The sequence below is a fragment of the Mastomys coucha genome, unplaced genomic scaffold (assembly GCF_008632895.1).
Source record: "Mastomys coucha isolate ucsf_1 unplaced genomic scaffold, UCSF_Mcou_1 pScaffold6, whole genome shotgun sequence".
NCBI classification, from domain to species: domain Eukaryota; kingdom Metazoa; phylum Chordata; class Mammalia; order Rodentia; family Muridae; genus Mastomys; species Mastomys coucha.
The window spans coordinates 47049835-47073180 of NW_022196912.1; the positions used below are offsets into that span (position 1 = coordinate 47049835).

A 23346-nucleotide genomic window follows, 5' to 3' on the forward strand; every position below is an offset into this window, starting at 1 on the left:
CACTGAGAAAAGCTCAGCCGTGCTGGCTCCCTATCCCTGTTCATGTTTGTTGAAACAAAGTAGATCTAGTGTGCTGCCAGAGAGCTTTTAGAAAGCACTCCTAAGACTTTAAGTTCGAGTCTTGAGTGGGACTCATTTTCTGCCATAAGGCATACAATTATTCTAAAGTGGCCAAACACAGTATCTCTACTAAAAACACTGAATCTTTAAAAACGATCCTTTTATGTTTGGGGGTATTCTGGTAACTCCTTCCCATTGCAGTAAATCTTGCTTATCTTCAGTACAGTTTCCATAAAGTGTCAAATATAACTTAGTTCCTGCACAACCCACTCTGTATCATACAGCATGCCTGTAATTTCCCTGTTTACATCTGTTTGCCATAACCATGTGGTATGATCTTTAAGAAGTTTCTGGTAAGGAAAAAGGACTGAGTGCCAGCTGGATGGGGTGGTTGAGGAAGCTTGAAAAAGTTATATTCTCCTTTGTTCATACAGACTGTCTTCCTTTCCCATCTGAAATGTTCTAGCACTTTCCCTACTCAAATCCTCCCCTACTGATGATGCAAGCTATGGCCATGGTACATGCCAGACAGCAAAGTACTTGCTGCTGAGTGTAAACTAGTCCGGACTCTCAATTGGCAGAACTTGAAAAAGCAGATAATGCTATCCTTCCGCATTTGGGTAGATGGCATGGAGATTAAAGTTAATAGGAGCAAGCTGGATGGTTCATGCATCTCTGAACAAGTATCCTTGAATACTTTATGTATCCTGTCTACCTTTGTTCTCTGGGCCGCTCAGCCGTTCTGTTGCTGACTACCCTGAACCCTTGTTCCTGACCCTTGGCTTATTGCAGACCTGTGGAACGCCTCCAGGGGCTGACTGTTCTGAAAGTGAATGTGGTGGCCCCAACTGCAGAACTGACGAAGGAGAGAAGAAGTGTGGGGGGCCTGGCTGTGGTGGTCTGGTCACTGTGGCCCATAGTGCCTGGCAGAAAGCCATGGATTTTGACCGTGATGTCCTGAGTGCCCTGGCTGAAGTAGAACAGCTCTCCAAGATGGTAAGTTAGTGGATGGGCTCAGGTTTTCTTGCTTTATTGGCTTGCAGTTTGGGGAGGATTTAAAAAGGAATCAGTTCCATATGCTGACTAAATTCACTGCCCAGTGTAAAAGCTGATGTTTCTGTGTGGTCAGAAGGTAATGGTGAGGTTCTTATCCAGACTAAGAATTTGCTCTCTTCATGGGAATAGCATGCATATTAGGAGAAACGCAGCATAAATCTTAGATTAACAATATGCGGGAACATGTAATTGTTGTACTGCACAAAATTGAGCACTGTTCTAAAGTGACATTCTTCTTAGACAACCAGTTGTTTTAGAGCCAAAAACAGCTTTGAAAACATTGCAAATGCTAGCTAGCCCTAAGAATATTTAGCAGGAATGTGCATATTGAGTGCTTAAATCTACATAAAAGCATAATGCAGGCTATGTTCAGGTTACATGCCAGACAGATGAATTTGTTTCTAAATTTGTTGACATTAGACTGTTTGACCTGCTTTAGAGAGAGCAAGCTGCTTTCATAGATGGCTTATTCTTCATGTTTAGGTCTCTGAAGCAAAAGTGAGAGCGGATGAGGCTAAGCAGAATGCTCAGGATGTCCTGTCGAAAACAAATGCTACCAAACAAAAAGTGGACAAGAGCAATGAGGACCTAAGGAACCTCATCAAGCAGATCAGAAACTTTTTGACTGGTCAGTAGTGGTTTGATTTTACTTCTACATTCAGACATTTGTTCCTGTGAGATTCTGTTTGAGAGGCAAGAATTCCTAAGTTGTAGGTAAAGTAAATTTCCAGCAAGAAATAAAGTTAACAGAAAATATCTATTAAGAAATACTTCATTTCAAACTGAACTTGTAGGTACATTTCTGCAATCCTAGTACTTGAAAGACAGAAGCCGGAAAATCAGCATCAGTGATAAAAAGACTAGAGGAGACCCAGCCTGCCTTAGGAAAAAAGATATGTGTATGCACATATGTGTGTACCAAGGTGCCCAAAGATGCCAGGAAGGATAGCAGATCCGTTGGAGCTGCAGGCATTTGTAAGCTGTCCAATTGAATGCTGCGCTCCAAACTCTGGTCCTCTGATGGGGTAGTAAGTACGTGATGCTTAGCCCTCTCTGTAGCCCATCTTTTCTTGAAGTATAATTTTGTGAATTACCTTCCAAATGTTCTGCAGGCGCTGCCATTCCTGCTGGGGCTCCTAAGTAGCTTATCCAGAAGTCAAAAGCTTTACTCTGAAAACTAAATTAGAATTTCTTGAGGACCTTGAAGGAGTTGTTACTTTGGCAGTGTCCCCAAGGCTTTGTCATCTATGTTCAGAACCTAACAGTTGGCATTTTATATAGAGAAATCTCTAGGATCTGGTTCAAATTTTAAGTTTTGATCATACTGCACATATTATCTATGTGGATATTACTAGTGCAAGTCACAGAAAACTCCGAACTGAATTAGAATTAAGAATTTAGCCGGGCAGTGGTGGCATGCCTTTAATCCCAGCACTTAGGAGGCAGAAGCAGGAGGATTTCTGAGTTTGAGGCCAGCCTGGACTACAGAGTGAGTTCCAGGACAGCCAGGGCTACACAGAGAAACCATTTCTCAAAAAAAGAAAAGAAAAAGAATTTATATCACATAAGTCCAAAAATGGTCCAAATAACCTCATGGGTCTGGGACTCGCTTACTTTGCCCACATTAAGCCTGTCAGCTTCATTCATGAGACAGCCCCATCATATGTTGTAGTCTGACGTGATGACAGTGGCTGATGAGGGAAGAGGACCCCTTCCCTCCCTATTCCTTTGCTAGACCCTTTTAGGAGGATAAAAACCTTTAGGCATTCCCATGTCTCTCGGGCCAGGAATTAGTCATGGTCTATACCGCTGAAATGCCGCTCAAAGTGGAATGTCCCTATAAAAACTGGAGGACTGATGATAATTTATTTTGCTTGATATTCTGTTAACAGAAAGTAGAAGTGACTAATAAAAACAGTTTTCCAGTGACAACTGGAAACAACATGTGGAAGCCATGACTTAACCATGTTTTCTTTCCCCCCGTTTAAGTACTCTGGAGTCCGTATTTATGTTCTTAGTCAAAAAATGAAAACACCTTAAAGAGACCTGCCCTCCAGTGTTTTGCTGATGATACATTGTCTTGGCTCTTATTGCATTCAATCCCTTCTAGAATTCTTGTAACTGGTAAAGAATAGCGTTAAGTTTTTCCGTTTTGATATGCAGTCCTTCTTATCCTCATTCACTTTGTAGACCAGCTAGCCCTGATGTGGGACAGTGTATACCAACCTCATTAAGTGCAAAGGTTTTTGTCCCCTTGCAGCTCCAGCTTTAAATGTTGGGCTCTCATCTTCCATAACCTGAAACCACAGCTATACATGTACAACATGCTGTCTGCCCTCTCTCCAGCCTGAGAGAGGCTTCAAAACCTGCTTGGTTCCCCATCTTCTATGATCTCTTTAGCCTACAGAAAACTCTTCCAGCACCTACTTCTCCATGTGGGGGGCTTGTCTCTAAATAGCAAGGGTAATGACAGGCGGCTGAGTGAACCAGCTCCATGGTGTTTTGGTCTTGGCTTTTCAGAGGATAGCGCTGATCTAGACAGTATTGAAGCCGTTGCTAATGAAGTACTGAAAATGGAAATGCCTAGCACGCCACAGCAGTTACAGAACCTAACAGAAGACATCCGGGAACGAGTTGAAACCCTTTCTCAAGTAGAGGTTATTCTGCAGCAGAGTGCAGCTGACATTGCCAGAGCTGAGCTGTTGCTTGAAGAAGCTAAGAGAGCAAGGTATGGGTGTGTGTGTGTGTGTGTGTGTGTGTGTGTGTGTGTGTGTGTGTGTGTGTAAGGGAGTGGGGGTGATATCTGCTAACTAGCATACGTAAAAGAGACTTCTTTAACTAACAAAGGGTCTTTCCGGTGGATATGCTTTCAAAGAAAATGCTGTTTTTCCAATGGAAAAATGGTTTCATGTTAAACACAGTGTTTGTTGTTCTGCTCAGCAAAAGTGCAACAGATGTGAAAGTCACTGCAGACACGGTGAAGGAAGCATTAGAAGAAGCAGAAAAGGCCCAGGTTGCAGCAGAGAAGGCGATTAAACAGGCTGACGAGGATATCCAAGGAACACAAAACCTGCTAACATCGGTAAGGTGCTCGAGCTGAGCTGTATGGGAGAAACACATCGATTCCCTGTAACACTGAAAATTACCCCTTTAAATAAATCAGAACTGTTTCTCTTAGCACAGGCAGTTTTCCCTCCTTTAAAGTGAAAGTGTGTCAGAAATTAAGCGCTATTGCTTAAACAATTTTATTAATTTTAATTATTATGCACATTTTTTCCAAGTTAATGGTACCCTTAAGAGGCTGAGAATCTTTGGTTTGATTTACAGATTTTGCCCTGTGTCTCTACCAACGTTAGCTTTGATAAACGTTTTGCTATTCAGTTAGTTTTGTGGAACACACCCATCCTTGAAGCTCACTTTTAAGGGAAACTAAGACATGTTGTCCTTCCAAGGAGACCAACTATAGACACTTATCAGTTGCCCAGGTATTGTTTCCTCTGGAGTGACTTGGTATTTCTAGTATCCCAAGTCTTCACATCTTCAAGCAAACTCCCCTTCAAACCAGAGTCTTAACATGGAGGGGACAGGACTATCTAAAAAGATGACTTGAAGTTGCCAGTTTACCTTTCCACATAACTTGGAAATCCTCTTCAGCGCTGGCTCATTTGTTAATGTTCTTTAGCTGAGATCTGCAGAGATTGTGAATGTTCTTTACCTGAAATCTGCAGAGAGTATGATGTGTGATGCAGAGTAACTGAAGCTGGGTACTTCATCTCAGCCAGTCTTCAAAACCTTCCTAATGCTGCGGCCCTTTACTATAGTTCGTGTCGTGGTGACCCTGAACCATATAATTATTTTGTTGCTACTTCATAACTGTAGTTTTGCTCCTGTTAGGAAAAGCCTCTAAGCTGTCCTAATACTATCAGTGCTTCTGATCTAGTGCAGACTAGCAGAGCAGCCTCGCCTCCCCTGAACTTGTACTAATGGAGTCTCGATGACTAACATTTAGATTGAATCTGAGACAGCAGCGTCCGAGGAAACCCTGGCCAACGCCTCCCAGCGCATCAGCAAGCTTGAGAGGAATGTGGAAGAGCTTAAGCGTAAAGCTGCCCAGAACTCTGGGGAGGCAGAATATATTGAAAATGTAGTATATTCTGTAAAACAGAATGCAGACGATGTTAAGAAGGTAAGTCTTTGTAACTCATAGCTAAGTTGATAAATAGGTAACTAGTTTCTTCCTTACCTTCCTTGACATTAGTAAGATACAAATAGCCCAATGACCTATTTTAAAACAGAAGTCTTTTGGATAAAAGAATAGAGAATGGATTATGAGAGAAAACTATAAACAGACCCTTAGATTTCAACTTGAGTATGAGTTTAGAAGAATGAATTATATCTGAGGTGGAACTCTAAAAAGTATACACAGTAGACTGGTATTTCTGTACTGTAGGTTCACAGAGAGAGGTCTTTTTGACATAGCAATTAGTCATCCATTGGAAAATAACTTAAAAAACAGGATAGGAAGAGCTTAGGAGTCTCTTACACAGAAATCAAATCACTACCTTTCTTCTCTCATTGGAAGGTGATGTATTTAGCAAATTTATGTTTTACACACACATTTCATTTCTAAATTTACTTCCAAAGTCAGCTTTTTAAACTTGGAAGTGAAGTTAGGATTGTTAAATCTGTCATATAACCTAATTCTGATTTCTTCCTATTAAAAAAAAGTTTAAGTTATTATTGCTTCCCAGTATTACATAAAAATAATTTCAGCACACCTGAATTGTGAAGAGGCAAACCCTAAGAAAAATTACTTGTCAGGTCAGACTACTCTTTCCTTATCCTGCTTCCGATGGTACAAATCTCCCAGACATTTTCATGGTGCTGAAAATAAATGACACTATTGAAAAATTTCAAAGCTCTAGAAGTGAATTTTCATAATCAGTTTGTACCTATTGTTTCAACCCTGTGCTCTCTATTTTGAGGGTGGGGTAGGGAAGTTGTTGACCAGGCTGGCCTCAAACTCAGATCTTACCCGCCCCCTCCAGAGTGCCCAGATATAAGTGTGTGCACCACAGCCAGCCTCACCTTCTCATTATGTGTATGCTACAGTAGCAAACTTATAATTCCTAATTTTCCTTGCATTGTCTTTAAAATTTACAACTTAATACGAAGCCCGAGTACTTTATGCTTGCTTGTCCGGCAAAAGAATTGTCTTTCATCTAGGGCTCTTGAATGTAATTACTGACATCCAGTTTCACCTATCTGTCTTAAATTTCACCTTCCTGTCTTAAATCTTCAGACTCTAGATGGCGAACTTGATGAAAAGTATAAGAAGGTAGAAAGTTTAATTGCCCAAAAAACTGAAGAGTCAGCAGATGCCAGGAGGAAAGCTGAGCTGCTACAAAATGAAGCAAAAACACTCTTGGCTCAAGCAAACAGCAAACTTCAGCTGTTGGAAGGTGGGTCTTTTCTTCCCACTTACGGTGTTTTGTAAAGGTGAAGGCTATACTCAACCTTACTTTTATTTATCTCCACAGACTTAGAAAGGAAATATGAGGACAATCAGAAATACTTAGAAGATAAAGCTCAAGAATTAATGCGACTGGAAGGAGAGGTCCGCTCACTCCTTAAGGACATCAGTGAGAAAGTTGCTGTTTACAGCACCTGCTTATAACAGGAAGGGGCTGGAGAGTAGCTCCGTGACCAAAGGAAACCACACGCACAAACTGAGGCAGTCATCTACAAAGAACTCATCATCTATTTAATGTTTTTAACCACCTACTTTTTTATGGAGTTAAATAAAATAAATTGGTTTTATATAAACATACTATGTTTCTTTCTCTGTGAAGATGGACTTGTGAAGCACTTTAGACAACATACATGCCCATACTCACCCATTTGTTAGGTCAACATCTATCTTCCAAAACTATATTCTTTTTAAATCCCCCAGTGGGTATCCTTGATAGAAGTTAAGCAGGAAGGATATAGGGTTGCTTATGACATTTTATTGGTTGCTCCACCATTTCTAAGAATCAAAAGAACCCTAGCTTTTACATTCTACCACCTAGAATAGGGCCACTGGTGGGCAGAATTTTGGTGACTTAGGCCACTGTAGGGAAACTCTTCGTGCCAATGGAGCAAAGCTACTGAAACATACAACTTACACTCTTAGCTTTAGCGTTGGGTAACTTCAAGATCAGGTATTTTGAACAAGTACCTAGTCCCGAGCATAATGAAGATCATCTCCATTTAACTGCTAGGTTGTGTCAATGACACAGCTAAATGAGTAGGAACAGCCTGGCCTTTATACATTCTTAGACACCACTCCCAAGCCCCAATATTCAACACAGGTGTAAAAGAAGCTAGGCAGGGATAAAGGTTATATAAACAGCTATAATTAAAATAAGGCAATTATTTCTCCCTTTTACCAAAGTAAGAATACTAAAGCAGCCACACTTTGCTATGTCTGGCTCCCATCTTTCCCACAAAAGCCCTTCCTTTTATATTCTAAATCAACTCAGGACTGTTCCTACAAGCTCCTTGCATATACTTGTATTCTCTTACTCAATGAGAACCCTTCAGTTAGACAACTGCCATTTCTGTGTAGCTACATAACTAGGAGATTATAAAATTACGCTTTACTATTTCTAAATTACAAACTTCCCAGAGAGGAGGGGGCACGCTTGAGATTGAAATCAACCACCACCCAAACCTAAAATTGACATTTTAGATGTAAAGAATGCAGTCTTCACTTCCACTAATGACACACACAGCACCCACTCTCCTGATAACTGCAAATTGTGAACAACAAAAAACGAAACCATAAAGGTACTGCAAAATAAATACCAGCATAAGACACAGAACAACTTCATCTGCAAATGTAGACGGTTGGTGTTGAGCCAATTTAACTGATTTAAAAAAATGTAGAGAGAGGTAAAGACTAGAAACAAGTGAAATCTTTGAACTATCATCAATTGTGCAACAATAGTAAAGCATCTGAATGGTCACTGACCTTTTTTTTGTTTGTTTGTTTGTTTTGTTTTTTGAGACAGGGTTTCTCTGTGTAGCCTTGGCTGTCCTGGAACTCACTCTGTAGACCAGGCTGGCCTTGAACTCAGAAATCCACCTGCCTCTGCCTTGACCTTTCATTTCTTTACAGATAATTAAATGTTAAGCCCGTACTTTACACAAGAATATTTTTAGAACCAATATTATTCCCACTTGGCTTAAAACTATATCCTTTAAATTGCAGTCAAGTGAATACCTTTTCTTTATATATTTTTAAGTAGTTATCAATTTAGGAGGTACTCAGTAAAAGTGAAATGAACAATTTAGATATAACCTATAAAGTGCTAGTGTTCATTGCCTTTGTTGAGATACTTAGTCATTGGAACATTTAGACATTGAATAACATCAATAAATATAATTTTGTAGCACTCTTAAAAAAATGGCCACTTACTAAGAATAAAAACATTAAAAAAATTAAAATAGGCCATTTACTAAGGCAAGGAAATACACATAGGAAAATACAACATATTTCAGATTCCCTTACACTCCTCCTAAAGCACAAGTTAAACATTTAGTAGTTTTCTGTAAAACAAATGAAATGGCAATGACCACACAAATACCTTAATACTGTTGTACAATGTGAAAACATTCAGTGCTATAGCTGTAACAATTAAAAATTAAAAGGTAATCAGAGGTAGTTAAGAATTAGAACCATCTTAATATGTACTCAGAATAACCAGTAAATAAATATTTAAGTCATGTTTATTTTGGTATCTTCATTCCCTGGTATAATCACAAGTCTCCATTTAATAGTTCTGTGGAGGAAATCGTCATTTAGGCAACTGAATGCCCCTTAGACTTACAGACCTATAACCTTAATGTTTAAACATGTAATTCTACCTCTAAACTGCCAGGAATTTGGAAGTTAAATAAAATGAGAGACAATCGCTTTTATTTACATAAGTTGTTTGTACATATTTGAATCTTGTTCTAGTCACTGACTCGTTTCCAATATGAAAACCAAATTTAAAGTAACTGCGCCAGTTTTCTTCAAGTTGTTCACATATATTCTCCGGCTCCTTCCTTGTCAACAGATTCACCTCCATTAAATTAGAGGTAAAATCTATCTGCCAATTCAGTGAAGTCGAATCACGTAGACAGTGTGAAAACAGGTCAGAAACTTTCCAGGATGCTACTATATGTAGCCTTCTGTTTGCATTAATGCACTGGAACAAAATACTTGAAATATAGGTACAAGGTAATTCCATTCTGTTCAAACCTACTAAAGACCTTCCAGAAGTTTCACAATTTCATCCTACAAATTCTTGGAACTGGGAGATTATCCTGTTCAAAAATGTAATGTTGACAAAAGCTTCCAGATTTTAAGAAAAACAATCTTCTAATTAAAAGTTGATTGCTTTGCCAAAAGCCGCAGCCAAGTTTGCTTCTCTAAAAGCCTCTGATAAGGTCTGCAAGGGAAGCAATGGGCAAACATGAACAATTATGATCAAAAGAAAACCTGGGTAGCCATTAAGCCTGTGTGTATTGGTAATAATTACCGGATGTGCGTGGCAGACTCGAGCTATATCTTCACAGGAAGCACCATATTCCAATGCCAGGGCAGCTTCATTCACCATTTCTCCAGCACCCTTGAAAATGAAAAATTGTGTTTTTAAGGCAAAAATAACTCTATGCTATGATTTAAAAAAAAAAACCAAAAAACAAAAACCAAATCAGGTTTTTAAACTTTCACAGTTTAAACAACAGTTGAAGGAAAGTCAGGAAAGTTTCCCAGTCAAGAAAAACTTAGGAGAAAATGTAACAGAGGAGACACTTAAGCTTTGAAGCCACTTTGCTATTTTTATGTGTTTTATGCTTGCTTGAAAAATGGCACCGCTCCTACAATACTGTAAATGTAAATATGAACAGTGAGTTTCAAGTCATAAGACGCGTCACAGGAAGAGCTTACATACTGTTAACTTTACTATTCTACCACACAGCAGGGAAACAGACTTCAGACTCAGTGATATCTAAATCTTCCCTCAGGAAGTCTGGAAGCAGAGTGGTCTACACCAAGAGCACAATATGCACGTAACAGGCCTCAAACTGCAAACAAAGCCCGGCCTGCTAGAAAAAGTTGAGTGGGGCAGGAGAGATGGCATCGGCTGCTCTCTCAGAGGACCCAGGCCTGGTCCCCAGCACCTACAACTCTAGTCACAGTGGGTCCGAAGCTTTCTCCTAGCCTCTGTGGGCACTTTACGCATGTTGTGCACAAACATGAATGTAGGCAAACACCCATACACATAAAATAAAAATTTAAAAAAAAATTAATGAGCAAAGAAGAGCAGAAAGATCAGGTCAGAAAGAAGAGTAGGAAGGGCAGAGCAAAGTGGGACCAGAGTCAGCAAGGCTTCATCCCAACAGACTGAGTTGTCAAACACCATTCGTGGCACTCATGGCAAATAGGCAGTGTGCAAGCAGATGATGTGGTAGGCAAGACTGTGCAAGTGCTGCTGTGGTACTGTGCTAGGAGCACCGCACACAACTCTTACTCAAGCTGTCATCAGCAAGAGCAGAATAGAAAGAGCAAGTGTACCAAATTCCATCTATTAAACCACTCCCAGAGAGCTTACTGGGGTTTCTCTGACTTTGCAATACTTACTGGTCCTATAATATGTGCTCCCAGTACTCTATCTGTTGATTTATGTCCAAGAATCTTCACCATGCCATCTGTGTCAGCATTTGTTTTAGCTCTACTGTTTGCAGCAAATGGGAATTTTCCAACTTTGAATTCAATACCCTGGGGAGAACAAAATTGAGAACATACATTAAGCATTCTTCAAGTTTGTTCCCATTAGTGAGATCATCTCCAAATGTTAAGAAAGAAAATCCCAGGAAAGGAATTGTTCAGGCCACATAGAATAAAATTTAGTGTAGGAAGAAATGTAAGCAAGTATAAATGCCATCTGGCTGTATTCCAAAGCCAAATACACATAAGCTATAATGTTCTACAGAATTACTAAAGGCACAGATATGGTTTTTTTTTTTTGTTTTGTTTTGTTTTTTGTTGGAGACAGGGTTTCTCTGTGTAGCCTTGGCTGTCCTGGAACTCACTCTGTAGATCAGGCTGGCCTCGAACTCAGAAATTCACCTGCCTCTGCCTCCCAAGTGCTGGGATTAAAGGCGTGCAACACCACTGCCCAGCCCAGATACATTTTTCTAGTCACTGGTGCCATTAGCTTAAATCCCATGATGGGGTAAAACTACCCATCCTTAGGATTACCTCTTCTTTCAACTGTTCTTCTGATTTGCCAACCCAAGCAACCTCAGGGTGTGTGTAAATCACTGATGGCACACAATTATAATCAATGTGCACAGCACCACCTGCCATTCCTTCAACACAGATGATGCCTTCATCTTCTGCTTTGTGAGCCAACATTGGACCAGCAACCACATCTCCAATAGCATAGATACTACCAGAAAAAAGAAACACAGTGACCTTCTAACATCAAAGGAAATTTAGTCACATCACTGAAGCACAGGTCTAACTAGTAAGTCACCGAAAAGTACAATCAAATGCAGGTCTTTAGAAACTAGAGCTAAATAGCTAATCTTTGAGCCATGAAAAATTCAATTACTTATGTTTAATTTACAGTCTTATTTTCAAAACAGTATCTAAAATAAATTTGTAATTATTGAAAATGCCCAACACTCGAGAGCCTGAGAGAAATAGGAGATCGCTAGAGTCTAATTCAAGACTAGCCTGGACCATAAAGCAAAATTTCATCTCTAAATAAAATAGACAGTTGAACAGCAAATAAAACATTTTCAATTAAGATATTAGTAATTAGGAAGGATTAAAACAGTCTTCATTACTATCACTTTTACAATCTTGATCAAATTACTAGGGTAGAAATGCTAGATATTCCTTTACAACATATCTGCCTCACCATGTGTCACTTTTTATCTTTAGAGATAAAAATAGCACGCATATAACATTTTTAAAAAGAAAACATAGGTAATTATTCAACTTACTTTGGGATTTTCGTTTGAAATCTGGTATTGACTGGAATTCTACCTTTGGGATCTAGTTCAATTCCAAGCTCTTCTAATCCCAAATTCTGAGTAAAGGGCCGCCGACCAATGCAAACCAAGAGTACATCACAAGTGATAACTTCAGCCTTACCGCCAGAAGCAGCTTCGATACTAAACAACAAACAGGGTAACTGTTCAACACATACCTACATCAACAGCCGAAAGGAGCCACGGCACTTCTAGTGTCCTTATTTCGTTATACACATGAGTCATGCAAATTCATAAAAAGTTTATTCAAAATAAAAAAAATAAAATAAAGTAAAAAGCTGGGCAGTGGTGTCGCATGCCTTTAATCCCAGCACTTGGGAGGCAGAGGCAGGCGGATTTCTGAGTTCGAGGCCAGCCTGGTCTACAGTGTGAGTTCCAGGACAGCCAGGGCTATACAGAGAAACCCTGTCTCGGAAAAACCAAAAAAATAAAAAAATAAAAAATATATTAAAAAAAAAAAAAAAATTCTTAAAATCTCATAAAACCTAGCAGTGTAGCACAGTGGTAAGAACACAGACTCATGGCTGAGGGTGTAGCTTAGTGGTAGAAAACTTGCTTACATGCTTAACATCTTTAGGGTTTGGTCCCCAGGTCTCAAAAAAAAAAAAATCTCAGAAAGATCCATGTTCAAGCCTCTTACCAACTGTCTGATTGTGAAGTTACTTTGTTAAATTAGGTAAGTATTTAATGAGTGTCAGATACATGTTATTAATTTAAGTAAATCATCATCAAAGTCCCCATGTTCTGTCTAAAAATGCTAAATAAGTTATAAAAAGTCTAGACTATATTTACTAATATGAAAACAAGTACTTTTTGGGATAAGCAAGGGTGACTTGCCAAAAACAAATGTATCATACTTACGAAACATCAATTTTTCCATCTGACTTCTTGGTAGCACCAGTAACTTTTGTATTCAGTTTAAACTTAAATCCTTGCTTTTGAAGTATACGTTGAAAATTTTTAGATATCTCCATGTCAATTCCAATTCCACCCACGTGACCCAAAAATTCAACTGCAGTCACATCTGCACCAAGTCTTTGCCAAACTGAACCCTAAAATTAATTTTTAAGAAAAAGAAAATCACCTAAGTTTCCATAGCAACATTTACTAATTATCTCAAAAACAGCAAATGTTTAGGGAAAGTTTTAGGATCTAAAAGGGAACTGTTTAAGATTATCTATTACTTATCTATTCCATATCTATCTACTATACGCCAGGTCCATTGTGACCATTAGGCATATGTTTACTAAACAATAAAATCTGGTGTCCCTAGGAACTTTACAATATGGGAGAGGAAGTCAACAATACATAAACTTCATGCTGGAAGATCATGAAGGGCTATAAGAAAGAGGAGGAAACAGATCCAGGACCATCTTAGATAGCATGATTGCAGAAGGCTTCCTTCCGTCTAAGTAACATTTACATGGAAGAATGAAGAAAACCATCTATAGCTCTGACTGAGAGAAGAATGTCTAAGGCAAAGAAGAAGTACAAGGGTCCTAGGATTAAAGAAGTATGATGTTGATCTTGCACTGGCTTCAGCACAAGTTGCCTCAGCTGTAAACCCAGGACCTGCCCTGAACCTGGATTAATGAATCTCTCAGCCTTCATCACAGCAGCCTCTTTGTGCAGTAGACGGTGACTAATACAGAAACACACAAATGGTCACTGTGCAGAAAAACTGAGAGGCTATGGAGTGCCCAACTCTAAATCTATAGCACATCTTTTCCCCCAGATCAGGAATCATTGCAGAAATTGGGACAGGAGGATTGTAAGAGCCATCAAACATCTATAGCAAAACAGTATTTGCTGGTCATGACAGGGCCACTGCACACAAGGAACTCATAGTGGCTATGACTGCATATATAAGACCTGTGCAAGATTAAGACCACCGGGGGCGCTGATAAAGTTCCACTCCTAGGTGAGAAGGTCCTGGCAATTGATAGTGCTGCAGAGGTAAGTTCACTTCAGGAATGGAGTGCTGAAAAAGCTACCCATGCTCCAGTAGATGGCATGTGCCCACGCACATGCACACAGCACTAAATGGGCTCAGTGAGTTTAAAAGAGAGACCACACGAAGTTGACAGGGGAAAGAGGTGGGGATAGAGGAAAATCTAGAGGGGAGTGAATGGAGGGCAGATGTTATGAAAATAGAAGTGTGTAAGAAATTCTCAATCAAAAAAATAAATGAAAAAAATCTGAATAAGCAATTAAAAAAAAAAAAAGATAAACCAGAAGGTAGATGTAAATCCTGCACAAGATGGAAAAAAGGAAAGAATGTAACTAGGGGGATGGGAGTGGGGAGAAAGGCTCACAAGAAGGCTTACTGACATAAATATAAGCATATGTCTGCAAGGGAATGCACCTGAGCATGTGTGACACCCAGGTATGCACAGAGGCATGTTCAACTATAAATCACACGGAAAATAAACAGGAACTCAGGTGGCAGAGGCAGGAAGACTGCTGCAAGTTCAAGGCCAGACTAATCTATATAGGAAGTTCTAGGCCAGTCAGGGGTATATGAGACATTCTCTCAAAAAAAGGGAGAGGATAGCAGATAAGAGAGCAGACCAAATTTATAGAAAGAAATGAAACAAGCACCACAGAACTAAGTCATTATGAAGGCAGAAAAACATATTATGAAGTACGAAGGAGAGGTGAAGACATTACTCTTAGAGAAACTGGTATTTTCCCAGTAGCAGGAAGAACAACAAAAGGAGAACTGAGACAAAGAAAGGTGCTCTCAAATCTGGACCATAAGCATGAGGCAAGGAAGTCCTGTCACATGAGGGCAGGAGAGACAATGTGCCAGTAAGGTAGAGCACGAATGGGGAATTAATGGGGAATTAAGCGCCATGGCAGGAACCAGTTCTCAGCTAGAGAGCTAAAGATTTTCAGGAGGCTGAGACTCGTGACGAGGGCTAGGACATCACTAAGAACCTATACAGACACCAATCCAAAGGGTCTACTTCCTGCAGGTGCAGATATCACCCTGGGGATTGCATAGGAAGACTTTTTCGGTATATCAAGGGTTATTAGATTAAAAGAGAGACCAGTTTCAATGCTCAGAAATGATGAGAAAACAAAGAAGCAGACTATAAAACAAAGGGCATACTAAAGACTAATGATTTACCTAAATAAGTTATGTTGGAAGGAAAGGTGTATCTGTTACTACTGAGGTTTTAAGCAAAATTAACAACAACTGACCTAAAATGTTATACAAAAAATAAATAAATAAATAAATCAAATAGAAGTAGGTTTTCTGTTTTGCATCTTTGTTTATCAGGGATCTTGATCTGCAGTTTTCTCTTTTTGTTGTGTTCCTGTCTATTTTGTTATTGGGATGATGCAAGCCTCAAATAGCGAATTCAGAGACCTTTCCTCCCCTTTTTGGAATAGTTCATAGAGGTTAGTTAAGGTTGTCATTCCCATTTTCCTCCCCCTCCTTCTCTTCCTTATCCTTCTTGCTTTTTAATTGTTTGTTTTTGATTCGGGATCTTGCTGTGTAGCCCCACCTGGCCTGCAATCAGCGATCCTCCGCCTTCCAAGCACCCCTCTCTTTATTAAGCATAAAATCCATCCATGTACCGTCTGGTCTAGAATTGTCTTCATACCAAGTTTTTCCTTCCACTCAATCTCATCATTCAATATTAATCCGTGTTAGTTTTCTGTTCATTCACAAAAGGCCTTGGCTATTTAGGTCAAGCTCACCCAGAGTCCTCTTTCATAACAGCTTAGAGGTTAGGGGTCTATTTGAAAACCTCCAGTAAAACTCCATGAATCCCAAGGCCAGGGGCCCCAATGCCACACATCATTTAGAAGCAGAACCTCCCTTTCGGTACCTGCCCCCGTGATCACCTAGGTGGATAAGCTGACCATTACCACCTGGTAGGGATGCAGCTCCAGAAAGAAGGAGTGTCATGTCACAGAAGTCTGCCACCCATAATCACTGCAAAATAATGAGAAGTAACTCTGCAGTGCTCAATAGCTGCTGCCAAATTAGTGTTTCAGATTTTAAGACTCATTTTTATTTTATATAAATGGATGTCTGGGCACCATGTATATGTCTGGTGTCCTCAGAGGCCAGAAGAAGGCACAGATCCCCTAGAACTGGAGCCATAGATAGTTGAAAGTCACCATATGGGTGCTGGGAACTGAACCTAGTTCCTCTGCAAGAGCAGCAAGTACTCTTAAGCAATGAGCCATCTCTCCCTTTTGCCTACTCCCTAAAACCTTACCAATCTTGTCCTTAAGAGTCCCCTGATAAAACAGTACGTGCTGCTCACCATTGAGTTATCCCTCTAGCCTGCCAAGAAGAGGTTTGAAGTCCCGTCCAACTCCATAGCAGCAGGGAAAGGAGGATCCTACTTACCAATTCTACACCAATTACTCCTGCACCAATAACAACCAGCTTCTCTGGAACTTTTTTTAAGGATAAAGCTCCTGTAGATGACACTATAGAATCTTCATCAATCTATAAAAAGGACAACAAAAACAACAATCAGAATTACTTGTGAAAATCTAGTATGTCACTATCTTGATATCATCCAATAAAATTTTAAGTCATTTATTTGCTTTGATGTAATCTACAGATATATCACATCATTCAAAATGCTACTCTGAAATTTTATCATTTGACATTCCAAATTAAAATGGTTAATGTTAACTTTTGTGTTTTGTTGTTGTATAAATGTGTATGTGTGTTTACATGTGTGGAGGCCCAAAGTCAACCTAAGCCATCATTCAGGAGCTCTGCTAGGATTACAAGTCCATCAAGCTATGACCAGTTATTTACAGAGGTGGACAACAAACACTTTATCAACTGGGCTATCTCACCAGCTCTTTTTCTGAGACAGTCTTACTATGTAGTCCTGGCTGCTAAACCCGTTAATCACTGACCTTATAACAATCTTCCTTTCCTGCCTCTGCCTCCCAAACGCTGGGATTATAGACACTCACCACCACACCTGCTTACCTTTATGTTGAACTCAAATATATTATAAAGTATTCTATATCTTATCATAATCACTGCAAAATAATGAGAAGTAACTCTGCAGTACTCAATAGCTGCCAAATTAGTGTTTCAGTCAACATTTATAAACAGGATGAATTCATAAAAACCTGTTTTGTAAGGAAGGTTGTAAGAGATGAACTAGAAAGCATAGATACCGTGATTCCAGGAAAAGGAGTAACTTCTGAGCCCGTGGCTATAAGGATGTTTTTAGTTCCAATAACCTGAGTGTTGCCATCGGCTTTTGTAGCTGTAACCTGATTCTTGCCAGTTATCTTTCCAAATCCATTGACATGAACAACCTTTATAAAGTAATATTTATAAATTCATTTTATAATATTTATAAAATAATAATTATAAAAAAAGTTTAAATGTTTTTCTGATAGGAATAACAGGAACAATACTCTAGGTAACACAGAACATAAAATGCTTCCTTAAAAATATACAGTACATGTAGCAGCAAAAACACTATGTTGGAGATATCTGTCTCAGAGTAATGTTACTTTGGATTTTCTTTTGGTTTTTATTCTTTGTAGGGTTTGGATGATAATAAATGCATTACACTACTTTTTAAATGTTTTATTACTATTATAAATTAAATCAATATCCCATAGCAGGCCAAGATCATAAAACATGGCTATTAGCATAAAGCAATTATTTCATGTATATGTCAAATAAAACAGAAATCTGAGTACTGAACACCAACCTTATTTTGTTTGAATAAGTGGGCAATTCCCCCTGTTAATGCTTTTACTGCAGAACTCTTCTGCTCCATCATCTTCTCTAAATTCAAGCGAACTTCTGGTACTATAATTTGTTAAATAAATCTTTTCATTATTTAAACTTTAAAAGCAATATGTGACAGTTCCCAAGATCTGAAAATATTCATCTCAATGTTGATAAAACTATGTAAAAGATAGCATTAACTTCTAAAACTTAATAACTGTCATGACCACACCCAACAAAGCTACATCATCAGGTCACAATAACAGAACCTATCAAGCACTGTTAGGTATGCATCTGTGCCAAAAATGCAGTCCAAAATAGAAATATCCTATTTCACTGTGGCACATTCTACAAATACTTTATGATGGTTATTAGTCTAGAAGATAAAGTAAAAATGGCAAAGTAGAACATCACCTGAAATTATAAATAAAGACAAAGGTTAAAACTTCATGAAACAAAAACAATTAAGTGTATATTTGAACATCCCAAAGTACAAAAAAATCTTAATGAGTTTAATCAACTAGGTTTTAAATCCATTTAACTCAGAACATTAAAGTAACAATGTAATTCAACCCAACAGAGCCGCAGAGGTAGACACAGCAGTCAGTCATGAAGCCTGTAACACACACACACACACAGACTCTTAGACACTTCTAGCAAAGGCCACCAAGCTAACAGGAAAGGCTTGCCTATATTGCATGTCTCCTGACACTCCTATGTCTTCTAACATCAGGGTACTTTCAGAGTACGACATACTTGCTGTAATATATATACATCATCTATACACTGAATGGACTGCCTACATAGCCTCTTTCAAAAACCTACTATTATAAAAAGAATGCCACAAAGTGCATTAAGTCTGTCTTATGTAAGTATCTGTCAACTACAACTGGAGAAAAAGGATAAAAACAGCCCCAAAGATATGGTGACTGAAGACAATACAGACTCCATGCAAATGTTATGAACAGCCTCCTCTCAAGCCTCTCCCTGTTCCCACTCCTTCTCTATGCTCTTTCCACAGCTCAGGTGGCTGCTATCCATCCTCCTTTCAGATTTACCTGCAATAGCAAAGCAAGCAGGAATCTAGCAAGTTGTAAGGAAAATAAAAAACTGACTCTTCTCGCTGACACTCAAAAAAACAGAACTTAGGCAAAAACTTGCAAAGGCGCAAAGGCATAGAAGTTGTCATGGTAGTCTGAATTAAACATTCTTATGTAAATCTCTCCAAATTGCAAGACTTTTATCTCACTTATCCTTCAATAAACATCTGTTCACACACATCAGTATTTAGCAAGAGGTAAGTACGTATGGTACTAACTATAAAAGGTATACTTACTTTCAATTCCCCTAGATGCAAAATCTTTTCCATGGGCCATATGGTAATAATGAGAATTATTTAATAAAGCCTAAAAGAAGTAAGGCAAATTTACCAAATACTCATAAACAGACTCTGTAACAAGAAAGCACTTACAAAATGACATTTCCATTTAAAATAGTACATACTACCATACAAATTCATCTTACTTTCTCACACAATTAACCTAAGATAAATAATAGTGACATAAAACATAGACAAACAAGAATAAAAAAACAAAACATAGCTATTTTCTTTAAAAGTAAAACAATAAGGACACATTTCAAGATGGCAGGTTAAAAGGGACCTGTTTTCACAGCAAGAACTTTAAGAACAAAAATTTTACTAATTATCTTTTCAGTGGCAATGGAAAGCTAAAGAAAAAACAAAAAACCAGAACATTAAAGTCTAGAACAGGAAGAATTTCCAGTACATATGACATTCAAGAGCGTGTCAGCACTAGAAGGTTTACATAGAAAAGTCTTATAAACATATTCAGATTCCTTATAAGGAAGTGTATTAGATTACCAAGTTGGTCTCAAGTCATCTCTGCAGTCAACAGCTAATCAAAAACAATCTCTTCTGCAGTGTGTGAAACACATGCTTACCTTTGAAGGAATACAACCAACATTCAAGCATGTTCCACCTAGTGTCTCATTCTTCTCAATGCAGACTGTCTACAACCAAAGAGAACATTATTTAATAACAGGTAACATGCAAGTTTTATTTCACCAAGATTCCAAATATATGTCTTAATTGCCCTGTAGAGCAAGCTACTCAACCTGTGTTTCTTCAGACATGACACAGGGAAACAACAGGATATCTGAGAGGAGTCTCAGTGAGGATCCAGTATAGATAGTGTAGCAGAAGCCAGAGGCCTGGAGCCAGACCAGTGACACATCTCAGTGAACTCTGCAAGTAAAGCTGTGTGAACAGAGGGGTGTACTGTGGAACACACTGACACACTATAACTTCCACATGATATTTTTCTCTCTTTTTATTCTTTTTTTCAATTTCTTTGGGGGAGGTGCAAAGGCAGGGGGCGGAATGGAGAGATGAGTGGGATTGGGGTACATGATGTAAAATTCATTTAGAACCAATAAAAAGTTTTTTTTTTAAAAAAAGAACCCTTTGAATTCTACCATCTGAATAATAAAAAGTAGAGTGAAGTATTCTAAAAAGATTTTTGTCCAACATTACCATATTGTTTTATTGTTAACACTGTTATCTCAAATGCATTTACAAACCAAAATCAAGTATTTCAGTAGAAAAATAGCTGGCTTTTCTATACTGTGAGACTTCTACAACCAATAAAGCCCATCAATCTCAGGTTTACAAATAATCAATAGTTAAAAAAAATAATTTCCTGAGCTTGAGAGGTGGCTCAGGAAATAGCTGCTCTTCCAAGGGACCTAGGTTCAATTCCCAGCATCCACACAGCAGTTCACAACTGTCTGTAACTCCAGTTCCAAAGGATCTGATGCCATCTTCTGGCCTCATGTGGGCACCACATGCATACAGTGCACAAACATACATGAATGCATATAAAACATCCAAATACAAAGAAGTTTTTTAAAAAATATTTTTAAAATTATTTCCCATGTTTTTGCCTGCAAAACATTTTGTGACTAAAACCAGCTTGGCCCAAAATAAAACAAAGCAACCTTTGCTTCTGGTCTATCTTACCTTAAAGCCTAACTGGGCAGCTTTGATGGCGGCAACATATCCTCCAGGACCAGAACCTATCACTGTCACGTCAGCATCAACTGTAACAAGAACAGATTGATATAAAATGGTAAACTACTAGCATTTACCAAAACGCTCCAAATAATCAGCATGTTCAGCATAGCATTATTTTGTTCCAAGATACCTGATGTACTCTGATGCTACTAAAAATGGAACAACATGTGAAATCCCACTTTTACCTTCTAGTCATTATAAGATATGTAAATACAACTAAGTCCTAGATTATGACCCCTATATCCAGCTGCTGCTTACTGGTTACTGTATGCCAGATGACATAACTACCTATAACATGAGGAAAGCAAGGATGACATAAGAGGTTCAGGAGTAAATTAACTAACCTCAACTATCTAGTTACTGACTCTACCTCTGGTATTCTTCCTTTTATTTAATACAATCCCATTCTTTAGTTTCAACCTTCATATATTAAAATCACAAAAACCAAAGCTTTAAACCACTAACAAGGTGATCTTGGGTGAATAATTTGGCCTGCTTCACTTTAACCCCTCATCTGCAAAGTAACCACACACACACACACACACACACACACACACACACACACACCTTCCTTCATAGTCATAATACAGAATGTTGAGGGCTGAAAATGGTTTAAACTGTCACTAGTTTTCATCTCCAATTAATGTAATTAAGATATCTTCAAAGGCTAACCTATCCTCATGGGTAAGTCCTCAGACTTTTCTCCTAGGTGACTCCAGATATAGGCAAGCTGACAATTAATAACAGTCATTACATGTATAAACATAAAATCCTCAAGAAAGAATTATGTAACCATTCCCTATCCACACACAGAGTTCATAAATCCCTATCCTTAGCCACTGGACTGTTTACCATGATTACAAGTATCTGTTAGATGTTTGTCTTCCTCAGGAAGACTGTAAAATCCAAAGCAGCTTAGTTTTGTCTGTTTAGATCACTGCTATATCCAAGCAGCTAGCCAAATAACTTAGCACAACTTATTGAAATAATGACTATAATAAAACAGTGAATGAAAATATGTAACTGCAACGAATCTGTGTCTGCTGTGACTACCAGATCCTTATCAACAGGCTGATTACACAGCCTGATGAATTTGCTTTTTAAGAATATTCAAACATCTCCTAGGCATAGTAACAGACATCCTATCACAAGCTTTGACTTCCTCAAGCTGATCAACCAATACACTTCCAGGAAAGCAGAATAAAAATAGTGGGTCAAGTGTCAAAAGGAGTCCCCTACTTCTCTAAGAGCGTCTCTATTCATAACACAGGAAAGCTAAGAAAGAAGAGCTGCAACTTTTTCTCTATCCAATCACATTAGGGCAGTGACAGGCCTGGGATTGGACAGGAATAGAGAGGTGGAGCTAGAGTTGGAGGAGGAGAAGGGTCAGGAGCAGGAGGAGAGAGGTTGCCATCATGGAGGCAGACGATGAGGACGAGTCAGACTCCACAAGGTTATACAACCAAGCAAAGGTTTTTACAAAATAGATTAACTGGGTTAGAATATTGTCTTTATTATTTGGTTCTGAAATTATTGTATGACATCTTGTAAATTGTGATTTTATTATTATATAAATCTGATTGGATATTAAGGTCTTAATAGACCTTAAGAGTCATGCTTTACTTACCGGGTCTAAGGTGCTATTTAGATGAATGATTGTGAGGGTGTGTAAAGAGTTGCATGTGCCAGGCGGTGGTGGTGCACGCCTTTAATCCTAGCACCTGGGAGGCAGAGGCAGGTGGATTTCTGAGTTCGAGGTCAGCCTGGTCTACAGAGTGAGACCCAACTCTCCCCCCATAGCAAGTCCTGGACACACCATTACACTGGAAAAGCAAGATTCAGATATAAAATCACTTCTCATGGTGATGATAAAGGACTTTAAGAAAAACATAAATAGCACCCTCAAAGAAATACAGGAGAACACAGGTAAAGAGCTAGAAGCCCTTCAAGAGGAAACACAAAAATCCCTTAAAGAACTACAGGAAAACACAATGGAGCAGGTGAAGGAAATGAGCAAAAGTATCCAGAATCTAAAAATGGAAATAAAAACAAAGAAATCAGAAAGAGAGGCAACCCTAGAGATACAAAACCTAGGAAAGAAATCAGGAGCCATAGATGCAAGCATCACCAACAGAATGCTAGAGATAGAAGAGAGAACCTCAGGAGCAGAAGACACCTTAGAAAACATTGACACAACAGTCAAAGAAAATGCAAAAAGCAAAAAACTCCTAATCCAGAACATCCAGGAAATCCAGGACACAATGAGAAGACCAAACCTAAGGGTAATAAGTATAGAAGAGAGTGA

At 38.7% G+C, this 23346-nt stretch overlaps 2 protein-coding genes across 4 annotated transcripts in view; one reads left to right on the forward strand and one right to left on the reverse strand.

Annotated features, from left to right (window-relative positions):
• The window catches only part of Lamb1 (laminin subunit beta 1), a 66200-nt gene extending 59254 nt beyond the window's left edge, over positions 1–6946 (forward strand). For both annotated transcript variants that reach the window (XM_031357365.1, XM_031357366.1), the window contains 7 exons: positions 853–1056; positions 1600–1744; positions 3637–3844; positions 4057–4198; positions 5126–5302; positions 6419–6578; positions 6657–6946. In XM_031357365.1, coding sequence (XP_031213225.1) covers positions 853–1056; positions 1600–1744; positions 3637–3844; positions 4057–4198; positions 5126–5302; positions 6419–6578; positions 6657–6793 — 1173 coding nt within the window. In that variant the 3' untranslated portion in view covers positions 6794–6946. The remainder of the gene's footprint in view (positions 1–852; positions 1057–1599; positions 1745–3636; positions 3845–4056; positions 4199–5125; positions 5303–6418; positions 6579–6656) is intronic.
• Positions 6947–9052: 2106 nt separating this feature from the next.
• The window catches only part of Dld (dihydrolipoamide dehydrogenase), a 19280-nt gene continuing 4986 nt past the window's right edge, over positions 9053–23346 (reverse strand). For both annotated transcript variants that reach the window (XM_031357367.1, XM_031357368.1), the window contains exons 3-14: positions 20988–21067; positions 19910–19978; positions 19284–19353; positions 17928–18028; positions 17380–17523; positions 16583–16684; positions 13072–13262; positions 12163–12333; positions 11411–11600; positions 10790–10927; positions 9687–9776; positions 9053–9596 (exon numbers count right to left, since the gene is read on the reverse strand). In XM_031357367.1, the coding sequence (XP_031213227.1) occupies positions 9531–9596; positions 9687–9776; positions 10790–10927; positions 11411–11600; positions 12163–12333; positions 13072–13262; positions 16583–16684; positions 17380–17523; positions 17928–18028; positions 19284–19353; positions 19910–19978; positions 20988–21067 (1412 nt within the window). In that variant the 3' untranslated portion in view covers positions 9053–9530. The remainder of the gene's footprint in view (positions 9597–9686; positions 9777–10789; positions 10928–11410; positions 11601–12162; positions 12334–13071; positions 13263–16582; positions 16685–17379; positions 17524–17927; positions 18029–19283; positions 19354–19909; positions 19979–20987; positions 21068–23346) is intronic.